At 42.9% G+C, this 22,869-nt stretch overlaps 2 protein-coding genes across 2 annotated transcripts; both read left to right on the forward strand.

Moving 5' to 3' along the window:
* Positions 1 to 7,504: 7,504 nt before the first annotated feature.
* Positions 7,505 to 11,733, forward strand: LOC137296960 (betaine--homocysteine S-methyltransferase 1-like). Its single transcript, XM_067828889.1, has 7 exons — positions 7,505 to 7,585; positions 8,841 to 9,031; positions 9,206 to 9,400; positions 9,911 to 10,022; positions 10,141 to 10,319; positions 10,755 to 10,836; positions 11,399 to 11,733. Exons 1-7 carry the CDS (start codon positions 7,573 to 7,575, stop codon positions 11,680 to 11,682), a joined length of 1,056 nt encoding a protein of 351 aa, XP_067684990.1. The 5' UTR covers positions 7,505 to 7,572; the 3' UTR covers positions 11,683 to 11,733.
* Positions 11,734 to 14,101: 2,368 nt separating this feature from the next.
* Positions 14,102 to 21,460, forward strand: LOC137296965 (betaine--homocysteine S-methyltransferase 1-like). Its single transcript, XM_067828894.1, has 7 exons — positions 14,102 to 14,413; positions 15,455 to 15,645; positions 16,420 to 16,614; positions 19,028 to 19,139; positions 19,576 to 19,754; positions 20,114 to 20,195; positions 20,969 to 21,460. The coding sequence occupies exons 1-7, from the start codon at positions 14,401 to 14,403 to the stop codon at positions 21,229 to 21,231; spliced, it is 1,035 nt and encodes a 344-aa protein (XP_067684995.1). The 5' UTR covers positions 14,102 to 14,400; the 3' UTR covers positions 21,232 to 21,460.
* Positions 21,461 to 22,869: the final 1,409 nt, after the last annotated feature.

Below are 22,869 nucleotides of genomic sequence, written 5' to 3' on the forward strand. Positions count from 1 at the left end.
AATTGGGAACGTGTCAACCAAGTCAGCAAACCTGACCACCCGATCCCGTTAGTCGCCTCTTGCGCCGGTTTGCAAGAACTGCAGTCATATCAACATCAACATATCAACTTTTAGTAAAACCCACTGATCTGATTCTGATAAATCCGGAAACAGTCTGGTGGATCCCAGTACCACAGCATCCTGGCGTGCCCAGGGAACAAATCTGCTCCATGTCATTGCCACTTTCCTTGTCAATGTTAGATTGGACTTCGTGAAATATACTTCAACATACACTTACGAATAGAAAGCCAGAGTTAGGCATTGACTTGGGTCAGGTGGACACATCCAAAGGAAACAGACATGGTCCTATCCTCATAGCAGCTGCGTCTTGGCCACCTCTTCAAACACCTGTCTGTTCCACATTTCGTCTGTAGGCAGACACTTATGTTGAACTTGACCATCCATAACATGATTACGGTCCAAGAACCAGGCCATTTGCACCGCGAGCCCAGAACATTCAACATAACCTGAGCTGTTTCTGGAGATCAGTTGATGTCCTCTCCCACTTGAACAAAACGTCTTTAAACTTTGGCATCAAGGGCATGCAACTCTTCAACCTCGTCAACCCACGAATCTTTGCCAGGATGACCCGGGATGACATTTTTGTGTTTTGTTTTTCATCACTTGAAGATGGGGCTTACAACAGACGTTCCTTAAAACGGATCGCAGGTGTTTCTTTGTAACAAAGTGAGTGAGAGTGGATTAGAGGGAGGTGTAAGTCTGTTATTGATCAAGTGAGTGTAGTTTTACGCCGCACTCAGCAAATATTCCAGCCACATGGCGGCGGTCTGTAAATAAATGCGTCTGGACCAGACAATCCAGTGATCAATCTGCACAATTGGGAACCGATGACGTGTCAACCAAGTCACTAAGCTTGACCAACCCATCCCGTTAGTCGATTCTTCAGACAAGCATGGGTTGCTAGACATTCTACCCCAGATCTTTACGTGTCTTATTTAGTAAGTACAAGAAAGCAGAGACAATTATTGTACCGCACGCACGCACGCACGCACACATAAACGCGCACTCACCAGAGAAATGATGTATGCAACGGTCGCAGCGAGCGATGACCCGCACCATCCACACCAACAGCAAGTTCGAACAGCGAACCCCGTTGCTACTGCTGTACAAATACAACTTCAGGTCAAAACCACTACTACTATCGACTCTGGATTTACAGCAGCCAATCGCAAAGACCATGGACGTAACCAATCACGATTAATCCATTAGCAATCATCCCACTTATGACCATTTACACATGCATACACTGACGTATAAAGACAGAACCGGACATGGGCTTTTGGGTCAAGTGAAGACCATCACCAGGTGGCAGTGCTGATAGTTGCAGGTTCTCAGGCTGGGTCGCATCCAGACGGCGTCTTGGCATCCCCTTAAAACACCTGTTCACTTCCATTACCTTGTGCCCGACATGCTTCTCGGTTTTACCCATATTTGTAGTCGGTTGATTTCACCGCGGGTTGTTAAGATCTAGCAAATCCTGAACCAAGTTCTAGCAATTGGTTGATGAGCACAGGCCATTTTCTCCTACAACCAATGCCTTGAAAACCTGCTTTAAGGGTATCCACCTCTTCTTTCACCCGAGCGATAGTTGCAGCACCCACGACTGTGTTGTTGCTAGGGGTAGTTGAGTAGGCTTGTTTCATACCTCGAACGAAGCCACGCAAGTGGATGACAAGTGAAGCGACTGGAACACAAGGAGACTTCTAAATCACTGCCCTTGTCGACCATTTTCAGTAGTCGAGAAGATTTAGCAAATCCTAAACCAGGTTCTGGGAATTGGCTCACACACGCCAGTCTCATCTTGAAAAACATGCTTTGAATGAGTGAGTGAGTTTAGTTTTACGCCACACTCGGCAATATTACAGCTCTATAGCGGCGGTCCGTAAATAATCGAGTCTGGGCCAGACAATCCAGTGACCAACAATATCAGCATCGATCTGCGCAACTGGGAACCGATGACATGTGTCAACTAAGTCAGCGAGCCTGACCACCCGATCCCGTTCGTCGCCTCTTACGACAAGCATAGTCGCCTTTTAAGGCAAGCATGGGTTGCTGAAGGCCTATTCTACCCAGGGACCTTCACGGGTCAACATGCTTTGAAAATCAGCATCAAGGACATCCACGTTTTCTTTCATCTTAAATTTTAACGATGGGGAAAGAATTTATATATTCAAGTAATATGATTAAACTGCCAGCATAAGCCAACGCTATTTGGGTAAGGTTTTATGTAGGATACGCGGACGGAAATCTTTCCACCTACACGAATAGCCAACATTCATTTTGAAGACTCCTAGTACCTAACTCATTTTAATAACGCTGGTTTTCAATCTTGTTTTTAAGGAAAGTTCCACCCTTACCGCCCTCTTTTTACATAGAATATTTCCACCCTGGCCAGTGTAATATTCCAACACTGAAATAACTTCATCGATTCATTTTTTATACCTGTCATAGTTTACTGAATGTATATTTTGTCAGATATGTTAGGTTGTAATTTTGACTTTTGAGGGTGGGGGTACTCTTTCTGTGTTGGAACACGCATCAGAACGATACTGACCAGTCTTCGTATATGCTAGCGAAGCACATACGAAGACTGGCCAGTTTCGTTCTGATGCGCAACCCATTTTGCGCTACACTTTGCCTGTGTTTGGAATATTACACCGGGGAAGGTGGAAATATTCTATGTAAAAAGAGGGGGTATGGGCGGAACTTAAGTGCACACCCACCGCCCTGACTAGGCTCGGTATCACGGCTGCACTCTTGATTATTGCACTCTTGATTTGCGATTATAGTTCTATTTGGGTTTTTTTTGTCAGCAATGCATTTTATAAATCATGAATAAGTGATAACTATTTTCATTATGTTTGATTTTTTGGTTACATCTGGCCTTTAATAACGCATGTATAGCGGCCATAACATTTTCAAGTCCCGTGCTGTGATTCGAACCACAGACTTTCTGATCCAAAGTAGGACGCCTTGTCCACATGACCAAAGAGGTTAATCCCGTCTGCAAGCTGACGAGTGAGTGAGTGAGTTTAGTTTTACGTCGCACTCGGCACTATTCCAGCTATATGACGGCAGTTTGTAAATAATCGAGTCTGGACCAGACAATCCAGTGATCAACAACAGGAGCATCGACCTGCGCAATTAGGAACCGATGACAGGTGTCAACCAAGTCAGCGAGCCTGACCACCCGATACCGTTAGTCGCCTCTTACGACAAGCATAGTCGCCTTTTATGGCAAGCATGGGTTGCTGAAGGCCTATTCTACCCCGGGACCTTCACGGGTCGCAAGCTGACGAGGTAAGGATGTCATGTGTGGGATGACTCCACGAACCGTTAATTACTCCAACCTTCAACAGAAGCCACCTCCCAGGCCGCCTAATGGGATACTGAGACTTATTTTATTCAAATTGTATATGGACGTGCTCAGTTCCACGTTGAGCCTAAATGTAGCGGACATAAAATGTCCCACTCTTGCGTCGGGATTCGAACCATGGACTTTCTGATCCGAAGTAGGACGCCTTGTCCACACGACCAAAGAGGTTAACCCCGTCAGGAAGCCGACATACTTCATTTCACTTCAGTTTTGATGGCCATTTAAAAATAAATAAATAAATAAAAAATCAAGAAAATTGTTGGAATAGTGCCTTGTTTATTGATCCAGTTATTGAAATGCATTATGTCCATGTTGATGGGCCTAATTTGAGCAAATCATTCCCATGACCAATAAAGAACAATACATAACGTTTCTTTGACGGTACCAAGTCAAACGAACGTTTCAGTATATGAACAGCGTCTGCCCGGTGGTCCGCTGCTTGCTAGTTATACGCCGAGCTCACGACTTTATTTTATAACCAGCGCTGTGGGCCAATACCCTTTCAAAGGCTACATATTTGACTATGGCACTGACTACGTGCAATATTTTGAAAATCATTTACAGTTGTGGTAGCTTGACGACGTCTGTATAGTTCATGATCAATCAAACCATAACTGCACAGATCAACCTACCCATTTATCTAACACTAAATATGACTGGTCTAGAGAATCCTTTCAGCCAATGAATAATGCTGTTCTTTTCCACTTTTCTGATTCAGGTGGCAGTGACACTGAATGAATCAGCACTGACCACCAAGTGATGGTTTTATTGAATTTGCTTTTGCGCATGTTTAAGTTTACCTCAATAACACATGGTTGGTTACATATAAATAGGGCTGGCAACATTGTTTAGTAATCAGTCCTTTGGGCTTCGTGGCTTTGCTAGGAATTTCATACACTGATACAATGCATAAAAACGCGAAACATCTGCTTAAAACATACTGTTGTGAAAAATTATAGGGAAATGTGCTTACCTTAATTTAAAGGGATGAATGAGCAAGTAAACCTTGGTTTAGATTCGATTCTGTTTGCTCCTTGCTTCTTTTCTGATCGACGTCTTGTCTTGCTCTGTAACCAGATTTGGCGGGCAAGCTGATCATGTGCCTCGATCATGCGTGAGTTTTAAGTGCATCGCGAACGAGGTGCTTGATATTCTTGCCACGCACGTGATTTTCAGGCAACATCACCCAGCACTCCCAGCATTTCATTCTTTCTTTCTTCTCCTAAGTACGAAGATATATTGTTTCATAATTCACCTGGGCTACCCAAGAAACTGAAATCTTGGAGTGTTATCCCGTGTTCCGACTGTGTCCATCGACCTGTCAGCTCTAAAGCTGTGTTGACCCGTGAAGGTCCGGGGTAGAATAGGCCTTGCCATGAAAGGCGATTATGCTTGTCGTAAGAAACGGCTAACGGGATCGGGTGGTCAGGCTCGCTGATTCGGTTGACATGTCATCGGTTCCGAACTGCGCAGATCGATGTTCATGCTGTTGATCACTGGATTGTCTGGTCCAGTGAGTGAGTGAGTGAGTGAGTGAGTTTGGTTTTACGCCGCATTTAGCAATATTCCAGCGATATCACGGCGGGGGACACCAGAAAATGGGCCTCACACACTGTACCCATGTGGGGAATCGAACCCGGGTCTTCGGCGTGACGAGCGAACACTTTAACCACTAGGCTACCCCACCGCCCTGTCTGGTCCAGACTCGAGTATTTACAGACCGCCGCCATATTGTTGGAATACATGTATTGCTGAGTGCTGCCTAAACCAAACTCGCTCACTCACTGACCTTCACGGGTCAGACAAATTATGAAAAAACGACATATAAAGGCAAAATTGTGAAGTGAATTGTCTTAGATGCTTTTTTCTTTTTAAAACACTTTGTTAGAATGGAGCTTCAGTTTGTGAGAGGCGACTAAGGGGACAGGGTGGTCAGACTCGCTGACTGGGCTGGCGTATGTCATCATATACCACTGACGTAGATCGATGCTCATGCTTTTGATGACTGAGTTGTCTGGTCCAAGCACGATTCGCTATACGCCGCGACCACACAGCGGGAATAGTGGAGAGGTGTCAGCTAAGATAGGTTAATCAATAGAAACATCCTACTGTGGGCAGTACGTGCATTTCATGCTTGAATCCACAGTCCCTCGTCATACCTTGCTGAGTGACCAAACTGCCACCTACTATTGTCTTATCTATTATTTACATCAACTATTCGTTTGGTTCGATTTTACAAGTAAACATGCTGTACTGGATATCCTATTACGCGTTCCGCTTAAGGCCCAGTTAGACCAACGTGGGTTATTTCAACATATGCATTTCGCAATTGCGTCAATTTTGGCGACACAGATATTTTAGGACGGCAACTTTTTTCTACTTCCGACAGTACTTTAGCTGTTATCTCTCGATATGAAGTTCACTTACAAACGTGACTTAACTATTTTATAGGTCAGGCACATTCACAAAGTGTTCTGTTTGACCCTGATGACCTTCGCTTTGACCAACTCTGTTGTGTTTTCATTAAAGACTCATTTCATGAAGCACGAGTTTATTCTTAACTCTATTCACCCACGATTTATTAGTAATATCGTTGGAACGATTGGGTAGCCTTGTGGTCAGGGGAGGGGGTTCATTCCGAAGGCCCGGGTTCGAATCACCACAAGGGCATAGCTCATTTCTGATGTCACTAATACTGCTGGAAAAGCGGCGTAAAACTGCACTCACACACTCATTCAGGAGTAATATCGTCCTGAATGACCAAGCTGGATAAGCTACAAAGAGTAAGGAAGTAAACATGGCTTCAAGGTTGACAAAAGGAAACAAACAATGTGTTTGAGATGTATGATGTCGTGCAAACATGAATGGGTGAATGAAATGCCTTGACCTCGCGGGCCCGTGAAGTTCCGGGGTAGAACAGGTCTTCATATGCTTGCGATAAAAGGCGACTGTGCTTGTGGTAAGAGGCGACTAACGGGATCGGGTGGTTAGACTCAGTTACTTGGCTGACACGTCCCAGTTGTGAAGATCGATGATCATGCTGTTGATTAGTGGATTGTCTGGTATTGCTGAGTGCGGTGTAAAACTAAAGTCATTCACTCACTAGCGCCGATCAAGGGTTGAGATCAGGTATAACATATCATTGCACTTCCACCAGGACATGCGTCAGCGTATTAATCGGATTGTACCACTACTCTGAACATCCCGTTGCTATCTGGCAGTCCATCCATCAGTATAAGATGGACACCCCTCCTAGACCCAGTAAAGTGTTAATCCCCTAAAGCCCAACTGTAAGGAAGGGTAACAACAAGTACCATATTGTATTGTCTTACAAGATCGACCCACGTACGGTTAGCTTTCCGGGCAAACGCTCTAACCACTGACCTCAGTCTCTCATGATCACAATTAACATGTGCATTGTTTGAGTGTTGTAACGAGTCCAATACGCAATTTATCGAAGGTAACTCGGTACACAAAACACTGTATAAAAAATCGGTACATGAAACAACGCGAAGGTTCGAACTTCAGCAACCTTCGCTTGTTGTAAACGATGACAAATGGGATCGGGAGTTCAGGATCGATGACTTGGTTGACGCATGTATCCCAACGTATCCTAGTTGCGTAGGTCGATGCACAGGCTCTTAAGCACTGGATTGTATAGTCCAGACTCGATTAGTAATGCCTTGTTCACATCTGGCCTGCGATGGTTCTACGGTGTCCACTAAACCGCTCGTAGCTCCATTTCCGTGCGTTTGTCTTGCGGAGGCAGGTGGTTACCGTATGATTATCGTAAGATTCCACGGGCGCCGTAGCCTCTACGATTTTGTCAAAAAGTGAAGTGGCTGCATGTTGATAGCGCGATAAACGCATGTTTTAAAAGGATCGTCATTCTCTTCCCACAGAGGCTACACCATTCATATCTTCCTACGTTACGTGGGAAGGCATGACTTGAACAAATAGACCCTTGACAATCAGAGATAAGTATGCATATCATGAGAACTAGACCACCTGCTAAGATTTTATCAGGCCCAAGTCTACAACCTATAAAAACCGCCAAAAAACACTTTTCTCTGACACTGAGGACTGAAGAGGCTTTGTTATTTAGTTTACATACATTACCAACACTTTCCACTACAATGCCGACGAAAGGTATGTGTATATGTAATGAGTCTTTTGTGTTATTTTCATTTCTATAAAAGCGAACTTTCTAATTTGACGGTATGTTTTCTGTACAAATGAGCAATGCAGTCTTTTTTCTGTATCCAGAAAATGAACTAAATCCACTGTTTCTGAATGCAAAGAAAATATGTCGAATCATTGCATTGTTGTGGAGATATTGTCGACAATGAACCTTCGGTGTGGCATAGAACTAAAGCTATTTGGAGCCATTAAAGAAATATATACTGAGGGGAAAAATTAAGGGTTCACATGAAAACACAAGTGTTCTCTTATGTTTTCCCAAGGTTTCTTCACATACTGTACGATACAATGCCTGTGAAGAAACCTGGAAAAAAAAATAAAGGAACACTTTTGCTTTCATGCGATCCCTTATTATCTTCCCTCAGTATATTTGCAGATTTTCTCTTGTAAATATAGACTTCGTGGGGATAATGAAATCCTGTTTTTTGAGAAGGTTTATGTATGTCTGAAGAATACAACACAAAAACTCGAGAGAATATTCAGTGTCGATTATCTTCCGAAACAGATTTAATTAAGCCTAAAAGCCATAATATTGGCACAAACTATGCGACTGGATCTTTGCAAGTAATGAGAATAAGCATGTGTTGCTTTCTTGCTGTACCGGTATCATCAAAGCTTACACAATGTGTCTTAAAATGTTCAAGAGAGTTTTGTGGGTTTTTTTCTTTTTTCTTCTTTTACTTTTTGGGGTGTGGTGTGGGGGTGTTGCCTTTCAAGAGCAAGAGCAATATAGCAATATTCCTGTCATACAGAACGGTGAAGATTGCTGTTGCTGACTGACGCAACTTCAGACTTGCATGACGCAACCTTTCATCTTTGTGCCAGAGAGGTTTCGTTTCTACGCGAAAGATATCCCCGAAGGAACAGACTGAATATCTGATACGGGACTGACCGAAAATTTCAGTTTGATCTCATCTGGTACACGAAGACAAAATCATAGACCAGGATGGATACGTGTTTGTGGCTACAGTCGAATTTGGCTTTTTGGTATTGTGTGTTAGGGATGTTGGAAAAACTAAAGACATTTTCAAAAATCAGATTTAGGTGCCATAGACCTAGTAATACTATTAATGTAGGAATAGTGAGTGAATGTTGTTTTGTGCCCTCTTAAGCAGTATCCCAACCATTCCAGGGTAGAGGTCACTAATGTTCTACAAATGGCACATGTTGACATTGACTTCTTATCAGTTGCTTTCTCTCAAAGGTCTGCTTCAGCGTCTACAAGACAAAGAGGATGTTGTTGTGGCGGAGGGATATGTGTTTGAATTTGAGAGAAGAGGCTTATTGAAAGCCGGAGCATTTGTACCGGAAGTGGTCATTGAAAGACCGGATCTGGTGAAAGGTCTCCACGAAGAGTTTGTCAACGCCGGAAGTGACGTCTGTTTAGCTTTCACGGTAGGTAAATGATTTGCTTTTCACGATTGAGATGTATCGTTAATCATGGCCGCCGATCGTTTATTCTTCATGCAGATCCTCTATCTACTACTATGGAGGTAGAAATACAAAAGCAGATGTTTAATTGCTATTGTCCAACAGGAGACAAGTAATAACGTTTCCTCGTTCATACAGTACTATGGACACAGGGAGAAATTGAGAGTTATCGGCCGTGAAGGTGACCTTGAGAAGTTGAACAGAGATGCTTTGCGGATCGCGAAACAGGTGGCAGACGACACCGGGACGTTAATGGCGGGAAATCTCTCCAACACGACTGTGTACAGGAGGGATGACAAGGACGCCATTGAGACTACGGAAGCCATGTTTAAAGTGAGTGCGCGAAAATTTCTTCCATTTCAAACGGTAGTAATTAACCTTACAACACTGAAGTCTTGCGAACATTGACAAATTAGGGTCCTTGAACAAGGTCTTCGTGATCACTTCTGTAAGTCCTCGAGATGGGTTTAGCTTTGGTTCGACCCGTAATACTAACCAACTGTAAGACTTGTCAGCTGCAAACATCACAGCTCGGAACACCAGAAATAGGCATCACACATTGCACTGCACCCATGTGGGGAATCGAACCCGGGTGGTGTGGTCGGCTTAAAGAGCGAACACTTTAACCACAAGGCTACCCCACCGACCGACATTATTAGCACCATTCTGGGATTCAAGAGAATTTATATCTGAGAGACGAACTCTCTGACGTTTGGAGATACAAGAGTTATAACCCGTCACGGCATGTGACTTATTAAATTACATTATACTGCTAGATGTAAAATGCCACTTAAGATATATATTGGGATGGTGGAAAGTGTGTATAATATTCTCTTCCACCAGGAACAAATCGAGTGGGCGGTGGAAGAAGGCGCCGACTACATTGTTGGAGAAACATTCAGCGAACTCGGAGAGGCCATGCTTGCCCTCGAGTGTATTAACAAATATGGGAACGGTAAGATTACGCAGAATTTGGTGCTAATCAGATAAAATTCTGAATAATCACACTGCGTCACGAATATTCAGCAGACCTTAGGTAGTGAATCTGAAATAAAGAGTCTACTTCATTCCAGGACTACCAGCGGCCATTAGCTTTAATTGCCATACAGTGGACCAAACGTCAGACGGTTTGGCTTTGGGTGTCGCCTGCCGCAGACTGGAGGATGCTGGAGCGGCGGCAGTTGGATTAAACTGTGGGCGTGGACCCAGGACGATGCTGCCCCTCGTGAAGGAGGTCAGACAGGCTTGCAAGGTAACCCTGGCTTTAATAAATAAGTGTGTGAATGTGTGAGTTTCACGCCTCCACCAACTGTACTTCATTGATATCACGGTGAGCCAACTAAATATAGCTTGAGAAATGTAGCCAGTAACTTCTTTGGAGAAACCTTAGAGCATGAGTATCATGCAAACCAAGAACTGGAATGACATCAGGCCGAATATGGAACTTGAGCCAAGGATCATATGATTCTGGCAGATCCAAGGTGAGGATCTCAGATGAGGAAATGTACCACAACTGGATCTGACCGTTCGTGATCCTTGTTATATTGTGCAAAATGATAGCAAAGGGATGGTAACACTGGCCCACGTAAGACCGCACTTCAGAGCCATGTTCGATACATGGATATACGCAATGTGTGCTTCATTTGTCAAGTTTTTATTCACATTTATATCCCTTTGCGGTTTATAGGGGCCAATTATTGCATTGCCCGTGACGTACCGGACATGTCCAGATCATCCTACTTTCCAGTCGCTCAAAGAGCCACTGACCGGTACGTGATTTGAACACTCTGAATGTTTACAAACGGGTTTCCGGCCCGCGATTTGCATGCTCTGAATATTTTACAAATACCTTGCAGTACATTGTTGTGAATGTTTCGTGACTGTGGCTGTTGGGACTGTTAGGTGAGTGAGTGAGTGGGTGAGTTTAGGTTTACGCCGCACTTAGCAATATTCCAGCTATATGGAGGCAGTCTGTAAATATTGAGCCTGGACCAGACAATTCAGTGATCAACAACATGAGCATCGATCTGCGCAATTGGGAACTGATGACATGTGTCAACCAAGTCAGCGAGCCTGACCACCCGATCCTGTTAGTTGCCTCTTACGACAAGCATAGTCGCCTTTTATGGCAAGCATGGGTTGCTGAAGGCCTGTTCTACTCCGGGACCATCACGGGTCGAATTGTGAGGTTGTTAAAATAAACTTTAATAATATTTCATGAAATGAAATCGTCTTTTGCGAAAGATCCTCAATAAGTTTTGAAAAGTATGTACATGAAGCACAGAAATCCTGTGAATATAACCCATAGGTGTTTCAATGTGTCTGTTGAAGGTGCCAGGGCGTTTCCGGTTGACCTTCCTGGGCAAACCTGTGGACGAACTGAAATTGCCAACTTTGCCCGAGAAGCCAAATCACTGGGCGTACAGTACGTGGGACTATGTTGTGGAAACGCTTCTCACTACATCCGAGTGGTGGCGGAGGAATACGGGCGTCGACCTCCTGCCAGTAGATACTCCCCGGATATGTCCCAGCACTTTCTTTTTGGGAAGAACAAAAGCAGCGAGGACCCCTACCAGAAGGCGCTCAAGAAGAAACTTGAAGGCATAACAGACTGATGGAAGAGAAACAAACTATCACAATTCTGTAACTAAATTAACTTCACAATAGACTGCCTTGCTTGTTATTTTTAACATAGATTTGATTTTTAGTTGATATCAGCTTACGGTAGTGACATTATACTCCTCATAAAATTACGCAGCATGCATTCTCAGTGTAAGATCTTTGCCAGTCTCGATAGCGATTTTTCTTGATACGTTACTGAAAGGTAAATATCAAATGAATGCATATTATTAACCTTTAGTGACTGTCAGATTCATTCATCTGATAACAGTGACATCACCCGAACAAAATCACACATATGGACTGGCCTGCGAGGTCACCTGGTCTTAATTCCACAAACATGCCTCGGACATCAAGAGTCGTGTTTGCGGTCACGATGTTCTCCCCAAGACTCTGGATGAACTTGTACAGGTGTTACAGAAAGAATGGTAGAACATTCCACAACAGCAACTTTAGAGGCTCATTTCGTCAATGCAAAGACGTGCCGAGGCTTGCATTCTTGCTCATGGTGGTCAAAAGCGCTACTGAACACTGCTTCGCCGTCCAAAACTCAATTGAAGTTTAATGTTAACATTTTGCTCCATCAGTACGACACATTTCGCAAGACTGTTTCACGGGTACGCGGTTTTCAAGATAGATAAGCCTATTATTGTTCAATACCATTTCATTTCGTTTTGTTAATAGCGTGTACAGATGTTTCATCTTTTCATTGCATCATTCCGTGATTTGCAATTTGCACAAATCTTCATTTCAACCACAGAAATAGTTCCGAATTCATTTTGCGTTTCGCAAAATACCCAGCCACAGATTACAAATCACAAACACGAATTTGAGAAGGCTAAATAGGAAGAATCAGTTCTTTCAATCTCCATATTTGTAAATAGCAACGCGGAATAACTTAATGAAACACTTACATACATGGTCACCTAGCTCCCGGGCTAGACAGATGTACTCTGGACTAGTACCTTGACTAGTGACTAGTGTCTGGATCTCCATCTCCGGGCCAGACAGACATATCCTGGACTAGCAGCCTGACCATCTGGATCTCCATCTCCGGACCAGACAGACATATCCTGGACTAGTACCCTAACCGTCTGGATCTCCATTTCCGGGCCAGATACATATATCCTGGACTAGTAGCCTAATATGTGGACCTCCGCCACGGGCTAGACGGATATACACTGGACTAGTATCCTGACAGCCCCAGGCTTGAGGGATATATCCAGGACTAGTATCCTGACCGCCTAGATCCCAGCTCCTGGGCCAGAGATATACCCTGGACTAGTACCCCGGACATCTGGATCTTCAGACCTGTACAGATATATCCTGTACTAGTACCCTGACATATGGATCTCTAGTCCGTGGGCTCGACTCGAAAAAATCTCGTGCTAGTACTCTGATATCTGGATTCCAACTCCAGGGGCCAGACAGATATACCCTGGACTAGTATCCTGACTCTGTATCTCCAGCCTCGGACTCGATTATTGCCGAATGTCGTGTTCGTCACACGCATTTCAAATATTATACACAAGCCACATTCGTTACACCCGTTAGTTCGTTATAAGCATGTTCTGTATAAAAGTAGTTTGCTGTATGAGCGTTTAGATGCTTACAAAATACACGGACAGGGAGGAACAAAGGCACCGATAGAAACCTGACCCGATCAAACAGAGAACGAGACCCACACTGATGCACTACAACGTCGACAGTTTCTGGGCCGTATACAAGGTCATCCACACACGTGGGGCGCGGTCGACCTCAATCAAGCTGTCACCCATCGACACGAGAATCAGTGGGTAAACAGGTAGTGTCAGGCTAACATGTCACATGGTTTTACCTCGACCTACAAAACTAACGGTACAGACATGCAGGAGGGTAGGTTACAACTGCCGTGTACATAATTTCTGTTGCATGCCTACGTTACCTGTCAGACATTACACCAATGGAACCCATGCCTATATTTGTAGAATGAGTTGATCAAAACAATCACGAAAATATAATGATAGTTATGAACGTATTCTTGCAATAGGCGACGACCGTGACATTAAAAATAGGTCCTTGTTAAGTCCCGGAGACGAATAACAAAGAAACGATATTTGCAAAAAATGCAGTCTTAAAGTGAGTTTAGTTTTGCTCCGCACTCAGCAATATTCCAGCTATATGGCAGCAGTATGTAAATAATCGAGTCTGGACCAGACAATCCAGTGATCAACAACATGAGCATCAATTGGGAACCGATGGCATGTGTCAACCAAGTCAGCGAGCCTGACCATCCGATCCCGTTAGTCGCCTCTTACGATAAGCATAGTCGCCTTTTATGGCAAGCATGGGTTGCTGAAGGCCTATTCTACCCCGCACCTTCACGGGTCCTCGCTAGATTGACAGAATATAGCAGGAAGTATACCTTGAATCCTAAAAAGAGGTGCAGTTGTTACAAGCTTAAACGTTTGGCTGAACACACAACAAACGTTTAGTTAAACAAGAAATAAACAAAAACTGTCTTGATTGGAAGTCCATGAGCGAGAGGTCAATGTGTAATGCACTATATGATTGACAGTGGTCCGGGAGGACTGGTTGTCAACCGGACCTATTTTCACGCATCTTTAACCCCCTCAAATAACGCCGCGTCCCTCCAATTTGTGCAGAGCGACCACCAACTGCTGGAACTACCTCCACAACTGCTGTGACACCAACAGCACCGACGACAAGACATCATGCCAGTCAAAGGTGACTTTGTCTTCACAGGAATGAATAATGTAGTCTGTTGTCTGGTGCAGTCATTCCATGGTATCTAATTACATGGTCTGTCTCACAGTCCCTGAACCATATTTTGAGCGAATATGTTCTCATTTGTCCAGCCCTGAATGGAACTAGTCTAAATCTTCCACCGCTCTGATCCGTTTGAATATATACGACTCAATTTGTTTGGTTGATTATCACAGACCAAGCGGTAGCATTTTAGTTTGTTTGTGTGTTGACTTTTTTTAACGCTGCATTCAGCAATATTGTGGCTAAATGGCGTCTGCGTGGACATAATCGGGTCACAAGCATCAACGCACTAGGGATATGTCTATTAATATCGGGTCACGTGTCTGTGAGCTGAACCTTTGAGACTGCAGTTTTTACAAATATCTTTTTTGTTATTCGTTCTAATTAAACGTATTTACATGCACATGCCCCTGTCAAAAGTAGTCGTCGTTTGACCTCATTTCCATGCATGCTATTTCTGTGCAGCATAAATAATTTTCACTAAATGAGATCAGGATGGATCTTTGTCAAATTTGACAGGCAAATTTGAAATTATCTCTGCTCTGCGCACATTACTTCAGCTCAGGTTTCCAACCAATATTTAACTAATGACATACACTTATCAACTTATGTATGGTTCCACAATACACGATCCCATAGGCCGCCGTGTTAAAGGAGATCACGACACTGAACATATGTTGATTAAGTTGTCATTCCATAAATAAGCAAAGGACAATCAGACAGAAATTGTGATTGAAGGCAAGATAATTGCTCACATATATGCAAAATTTGACTTGGATCTTACGAAATTCAAATGCTAGAAAACTATCTATGCTAAACAAAATTAACATGTAAGTCTATGGCAATGATGTCAACTGACGAATACTTTGCACGGTTCTGCACCTTCGTGTGTCTCCGTGACTTAACAGGAACCAATCTTTAATGTCACGGTGATGTTGTTACCTATGCAACTATCATTTATAATTTATTTTTCATTTTCAATCAACTTCTCTTTCAAAGGTCTGCTTCAGCGTCTACAAGACAAAGAGGATGTTATTGTGGCGGAGGGATATGTGTTTGAATTTGAGAGAAGAGGCTTGTTGAAAGCCGGAGCATTTGTACCGGAAGTGGTCATTGAAAGACCGGATCTGGTGAAAGGTCTCCACGAAGAGTTTGTCAATGCCGGAAGTGACGTTTGTTTGGCATTTACGGTAATATTCTGTATACAGCTCGAATCTAGTTAGTGTTGTCTTGCCTGAAACTGAATATCAGTAACTGATCCGATTCTGCTAGATCGAACACATATGGATAGGTTCCTGTTAAACTGTCATCATTTTAAATTACTTTCAACTAAAACATGAAACTATATGAGTGTTGTATATGCAAAAGCGTTATAATACTTTGAGCGAGCAAGATGGGTAATACGACGCTTATACACATTTTTTTTATTCATTTTCAAATTTTGTTAAATATATTGACTAACGTTTACAACAAACATTTTTAACCCAGCGAATATATGACATCCGAAGTTCTAGACAAGCGAAGTGGGTATAATGCTGATACAGGTGGTATCGTGCATCGATGTCAACTGTATATGGATTTGATAAGTTTTATGCTTTGTACTAAAGGCTGATTTCTTGCCTTCTATTGGTACTTGTGAATGGTAAGTTTAAACACAAGACATGTAGTGTATAGGTCTCAGATGTTCCATATGTCGCTAGAGAGGCAGACTATGTCTCAAACATTTCATACCCCACAGGACGAAGACGTTCATTGGTCGATAGATCATGGTGCTCGTCTTGTACGAACCGTGTCCAGAAAGTTTAGATCGTTGCTCATTCTTTCAACCACAAGATTGCCAGTATCCGACCTGATTATTTACAGGTTATTTCCGTAACTGCAACACAGGACAGCGAATAATTATCTATTTCTTCATGAAAGTCTACTTGGATTTTTGGGAAGATACGCATCGTTATCGTTTGCAGTACTACGGTCACAGAGAGAAACTGAGAGTTATCGGCCGTGAAGGTGACCTTGAGAAGTTGAACAGAGACGCGTTGCGGATCGCGAGGAAGGTGGCAGACGACACCGGGACACTGATGGCGGGAAATCTCTCCAACACGACGTCGTACAGGAGGGATAACAAAGAAGCGATTGAGGCGACTGAAGCCATGTTTAAAGTGAGCGTTCTGATTTCTAAAAAATTCTTTACTGCAATTTGTGGGGTTTTTTTTATTCAGTGCAATGTAGTTGCGTCGATGAATAATGGTAATAATCGTGTCGTTACCATGCAATGTCATTTTGAAAAAATAATCGGTCATAGCATATTTTTTAGCACTGTGTAAATGTAAACAAAAGATAGGGATCATTTAGTAATGATGATGATGATGATGATGACGAAGATGGTGATGATGATAATGATATAACGTTATATTTAAATATAACTGAAGTTGACGACATATTTCAGTAACATAGCTTTGAAAAAAGCGTTGAAATATGGTGAGTTGGTTTTTACGCTACCTTTAGCAATATTCCAGCAATATCAAGGCGGGGGACACCAGAATTGGGCTTAACACATCGTACGCATGTGAGGAATCGAGGAGTCTTCGGTGTGACAAGCGACAGCTTTAACCACAAGGCTACCTAGTCGCCCCCTGCTGGAATACAAGGCCTGAATCAATTGCCGAAGTTACACATTGTGTCAAGTGACATCCGGATCTGTTTCGCATATTGACCTCTCATATCCAGAAACCAAGATCAACCTTTGTTTAACGTCAAGCAAGGGTTTTTCGAGCGAGTTCCAATGGCATCTATCTGAAGAGTTTATTGACCTAATTACCCGCTTGCTGACTACTTTTGCATTTTAAATAATTTTCTGATTATACTATACATTACCAAAACTGATTTTACAGAGCTGTAATTTTCCATTATTGTCATACATGATCATCATATTATGACATTTCTTCGGTATTCTCTATGAAGGCATATCTAAAAGTTTTAACGGACGTATTGCAACACTTATTCTGCTCCGTTTTTCATATGAGATACAACGGGAAAATAAGATGCATCTGATAGAGAGCAAAAATTTTGCGCTCAGTGCAAGACGATATTTACATCTTTAGATCCTCAGTCGTCGTGCGTGGAGTGTATCGTTAGGAAAAATAGGAAAATGGGAAAATAAGATTCATCTGAGAGAGAGCAAAAAAATGTTATGCTCAGTGCAAGACGATATTTTCGTCTTTAGATGCCCACTTTAGATGTGGAGTGTATCGTTGCGATAAATGTTCCTCACTAACTCAACACGTTTTCAAAGCATATAAATGCGTCTGTTCCCATCGAGTGGCTAACTGGGCATGCAATGCTTCCACAGAACATGTCCATCCCATGTAAAAGAATCTCGCATTCAACGACCCGTATATTGACGGAAGAAGATGTCGAATAGCCCTACCTTTGGTGGAGAAGATTTTATGGACGCTTCGTTGGACTCGTAACCATGTGAGGGTCCAAGGACATTTTCATTGTGGTATCGCTCCCGCACTCCCGCGTCTTCGATCTAGTCCTGGGTTGCGATTGTGTTCGGCAGCATCAAGACCTGAGAACGATGCTACCATCGTCATGGGGCGAGCCAGGCTTTAACCAGTTAGTCAGAGCTGACTCCCGCGTCTTCCAAACTGGGTTCTTACCGCTTCACCGAATCACTCTCTTTGCAAATATGTTTCAGTGTTGAAAGTTGTTCATCCTTTAGCTTAAAGTTTATGTTCAAATTGCGCTTTGTGTAGTTAGCGAAGTTTCGCCATTTTCATGTATCATGTTTTACTACGCGCGATTTGATTGGTTTGCCACTTGGAAGTGATGGTGTACGAGAACGGTACGAGTCTTCTTGTAGGTCACGGAAAGAGACGAGTAGTTACTAATGACAGCGAGATCTGACCAACGGAAACCTGGAAATCGTGGAAATCTCAAAACGAGGCTCTGCCGCTAGAAAGGTTTAGCGGACTGGTACATAATTGAAATCAGTCTCACTGTACGTGGCAGAACTACATTGAATATGCCTGGGTGTATCCACTGAGCCGGATGCATTGTGAATCATTTTACGACCTCATCAAACAGGGACAGTCTGTGAGGTCTTAGTTAAGGTCATGTTGCCTATACCTCGCCATAAGATATAAAAATACGATGCTATTAAAGTTTAAAATTAAAACTCAGTTCTAAATACCATATTCTTATGAAGCAAGGAATTGGGATTCAGTGTAACCAGAGTTGTTTGTGATGTCTATTTTCACTTTCGCACGAGAAGATTCGGATCGACTGAAAAGTAGGTCATTGTCTGAATTGGTTATTGACTCACGTTTCGGTTGGTCGCGGCTATGATTTTCATGTAAACAAAAATTGCGATAGCCACGCAATAAAATATACAAATTGCCAGATTCTTTCTGAACATGAAACGCCCGTTTTGTTTCTCATTTATATTTACGATTAATTAATCTTATAATTAAGGACAGGTGCAGTTTGGGATTCCCTTGTTACGCCCATGTTACAGTGCATTTAAACTGTTGAAAGCGTCGTAAACTCTGTCACTAATTCTTTTCTCAGGAACAAATCGAGTGGGCGGTGGAAGAAAGTGCGGACTACATTGTTGGGGAAACCTTCTGTGAGTTGGGGGAGGCCATGCTCGCTCTCGAATGTATGAAGAAATATGGAAATGGTGAGCATAAACAATCTCTCCTGAATTTGTTGGATAGTCATGTTTCATGTCGCGTTTGTGTGTGCGTGCGTATGTGCGCCTTCAGTCCGGCACTTCTGTTCAAGTGAGTGAGTGAGTTTTACGCCGCTTGTAGCAATATTCCAGCAATATCTCGGCTAGGGACTCTAGAAAATGGGCTTCAGACAATTTAGCCACTTTTGTTCAAGATATATCAGGTACATCTGTACATAATCCTGCCTAGACTATATAAACCAGTGACTGACATCATGAGCTTTGATGGACGTAACTGGAATAAGAGAACATGTGTTAGCCAAGTCAGCAAACCTGATCATCCGATCCCGTTAGTCGCTTCTTACGACAAGCATTAGTTGTTGGATTCTAGCATGGATCGTGACGAGTCTTCAGGCTGAATTACGTTTTGATTTCCATTCTTCAGGACTTCCTGCGGTGGTCAGTTTACTCGCCCTGGAAAAAGACGAAACATTAGAAGGTTTGGCGTTTGATGTCGCCTGCCGCAAGCTGGAAGAAGCAGGAGCGGCGGCAGTTGGATTAAACTGTGGCCGTGGTCCTAAGACGATGCTGCCTCTCCTTAAAGACATCAGACATACATGCAAGGTAGATGAACCATAAGTGGGAATCCTAAAAGGTAAAATCGCTGAAACACGTAACAGCAATAAACGATGATGGTTATGACGACGACGACGACGACGATGATGATGATGATGATGATTATCGCTTTAAGCGCCTGAATGGCTTCGGACAGTGAGTTTCAGATCGGAATGGGTCATAAGCTATCATTGCTGAAACAAGTAACAACTTGTCAATAAAACAATAATAGTAATTATGTCAACACCTACGACGATAATAGCGTCGATGCTGTTGATGCTCTGATGATTGCTTTCATTGACAGGATGACGTCTGACAGTGAGATTCAGATCTAAATGTTCTAAGAGATTTTTTATTGTTGTTGCCAGGGGCCTATCATGGCACTTCCGGTAACGTATCGCACCTGCGCAGAATATCCTTCGTTCCATTCCCTTCAAGATCCAGTTACAGGTAAAAGACACTCTTTTGACGAATATTTAGTGTGTATATGTCTGTTTGTCGTCCCTTACCACAAGCAGGATTTGGTGAAGACAAATTCCAACTCGGACCTTGTGTCCTGTGCATGAATTATGTTTGCTTGATTTGAAGCGTAGACCATTTGTTTCTTGAACCCCGTATCTAATTTTCCTCTAAATTAATTTCAGATGATATGAAATTATAATGAGAAGTGTGTATCGCCAGCGGGATTCGAACCCAAGACCACCTGAGACGTCTTGTGCCGTTTCTCGAGCATTGCTAAAAGCGGCGGAAAACCATAATCACTCTTCCACGTCACTGTTGTCAATCTGTCATGGCAGTGACCAAAGCGCTGAAAGAATCGGATTTTCGTTAACGTTTTGTGAGTGGTATATATTTAGGACAGTAATTCTTTCCAGGGGCGACATTGTTCCCGCTTCACCACTGGTAGTGAGTTTAACGTTTAGTGAGTAAATGAGTTTGGTTCTGCGCCGCTTTCAGCAATAGTCCGGCAATATCACATTCGGGGACACCAGAAATGGGCCTCACGCATCGGACCTATGTTGGGAATCGATCCCAGGTTTTCGACATAATGAGGAAACGCTTTAACCACTATGCTGCCCCACCGCCCCCTATAAGGTTTAGACCTTAACGCCTGCAATTAACCTGAACGGTGATAAATTTTGACCACAATACAATAACCATGTAATATTAATTCCTCCAGTACTTAGCGTCAATATATCTTAGCGTCAATATATCTCTTTAAGGACAGAGGGCTTTCCCGGCTGACCTTCCTGGGCAAGCCTGTGGACGAAGTGAAATTGCCAACTTTGCCCGAGACGCCAAATCCCTGGGGGTGCAGTACGTGGGACTATGTTGTGGCAACGCTTCTCACTACATCCGGGTGGTGGCGGAGGTATACGGTCGTCGACCTCCCGCGAGTAGATACTCCCCCGATATGTCCCAACACTTTCTTTTCGGGAAGAACAAAAGCAGCGAGGACCCTTACGTAAAGAAGTTGTTAGTTTAATCAGCATTCGGAAATTTATCAAAGAATAGTCAGTGTGCAAGTTTCTTGTAAACCTTCAATATCATCCAAAGAATACTATAACCTGCTCTAAAAGAACATGTATTATGACTGCATATAGCAAATTATGCTAAGTTTATATGAAATGTCAGTACTTGCTCAAAGGCCAGTAGCACGGTTGCTAGGTAACAATCCAGTGCTAAAAGTACTTTAAAAGTCCTTTGCCAGTAAAGGTTTTTTGTCATCTGTTACGCAAGTGACTCAGTGCGTGAGTTTAGTTTTACGCCGCACTCAGCAATATTCCGTTTATATGACGGCGGTGTATAAATAATCACGTCTTGACCACACAATCAAGAGACAATCATCTTGAACATCGATCTATGCAACTGAGATTCGAGGACATGTGTCAACCAAGTCAGCGTGCCAGAAAATGTGATCCCCTTATTCGTCTCAGTTAATCAGTTGATAATACTTTAGTTTGAGAAGGGGCCGTTATTCACGTTTTTTTTAATCATGAAAATAAGTCACCCACAATGGCTAACTCTTAAGGCTCAACATCGAAAATCATAAAAAATCATATACCAAACACAAATATTATGTGTTCGATTGTTATTGTGTATAGAAGGAAAAACATTTTAATTATTTTAAATGTGCATAGCCTTAGACACATACGCACGGAGAGAGAGAGAGATAAACAAACACACAAGAAAGGACAGATATGCACACACAGAGTGAGTGAGCTCAGCAGCACCCCAGCTGTATGGCGACGGTCTGTTCTTGTTCGAGTCTGGACAAGACAATCCTGTGATCAACAACATGAGCATCGTTCTGTGCAATTATCTCGGACCTTTAACCTCGACTTGGGTGCCAGAGGTAATAGAACCCTCATTACTGATAATAGGGAAGGAAATAAAGCAGGACATTTCAGGTGAAATTGTGAATTATACTAAACCTTTAACCTTTATACTTATCACAACAGTATTGAACATATTTGCCGATATGTCTATGACTTTCACGAGAAAAAACGTCTTTTGAATCGCCCGAGTTAGGCTGTACACTCAACTAACCAGTGATTCACTCAAATCCATGCCCCTTACTACAACATAAGTAGCACCGCTCCTGAGATACCGATCAATACATAAATTGAGCCATTCATCAGCAATCACAACATGACGCAGATGCAATAAATAACTTGTAATGGGTAAAACCTTCCACATTTGCGATGGAACTAAACATAGTACTGAGTGGGTTTAGTTATACGCCACCCTTTGCTATATTCCTGCAATATCACGTTAAACACATTAAACTGCACATATTGCAAGAAACGAAGCACTTAGCTTATGGTCTCGCGTCTCTGTTGAAATGTGGCTGGATTGTGTTGTTAGGCTAGAAATGACCCAAAAAATCCAAACAAACGAAAAAACCGAACGGGGGGCTCGTTTCTTGTTAACGCGATATCTCATGAACTGTCGTACCCAGCCTCTTCACATTTAGTGACAGCCTACATTGGGGGAATGCGCAGACACCTATTGCTTTACTTGACCTTCACCTTATCTTCGGGGTGACTCCCGACTCTTTTACCACTTTTCAAACTGTTCTTAGCGTGACATCAATACAAACAACGGAAGCAACTCTTGATAT

This window comes from Haliotis asinina, chromosome 9, assembly GCF_037392515.1.
Source record: "Haliotis asinina isolate JCU_RB_2024 chromosome 9, JCU_Hal_asi_v2, whole genome shotgun sequence".
Classification (NCBI taxonomy): domain Eukaryota; kingdom Metazoa; phylum Mollusca; class Gastropoda; order Lepetellida; family Haliotidae; genus Haliotis; species Haliotis asinina.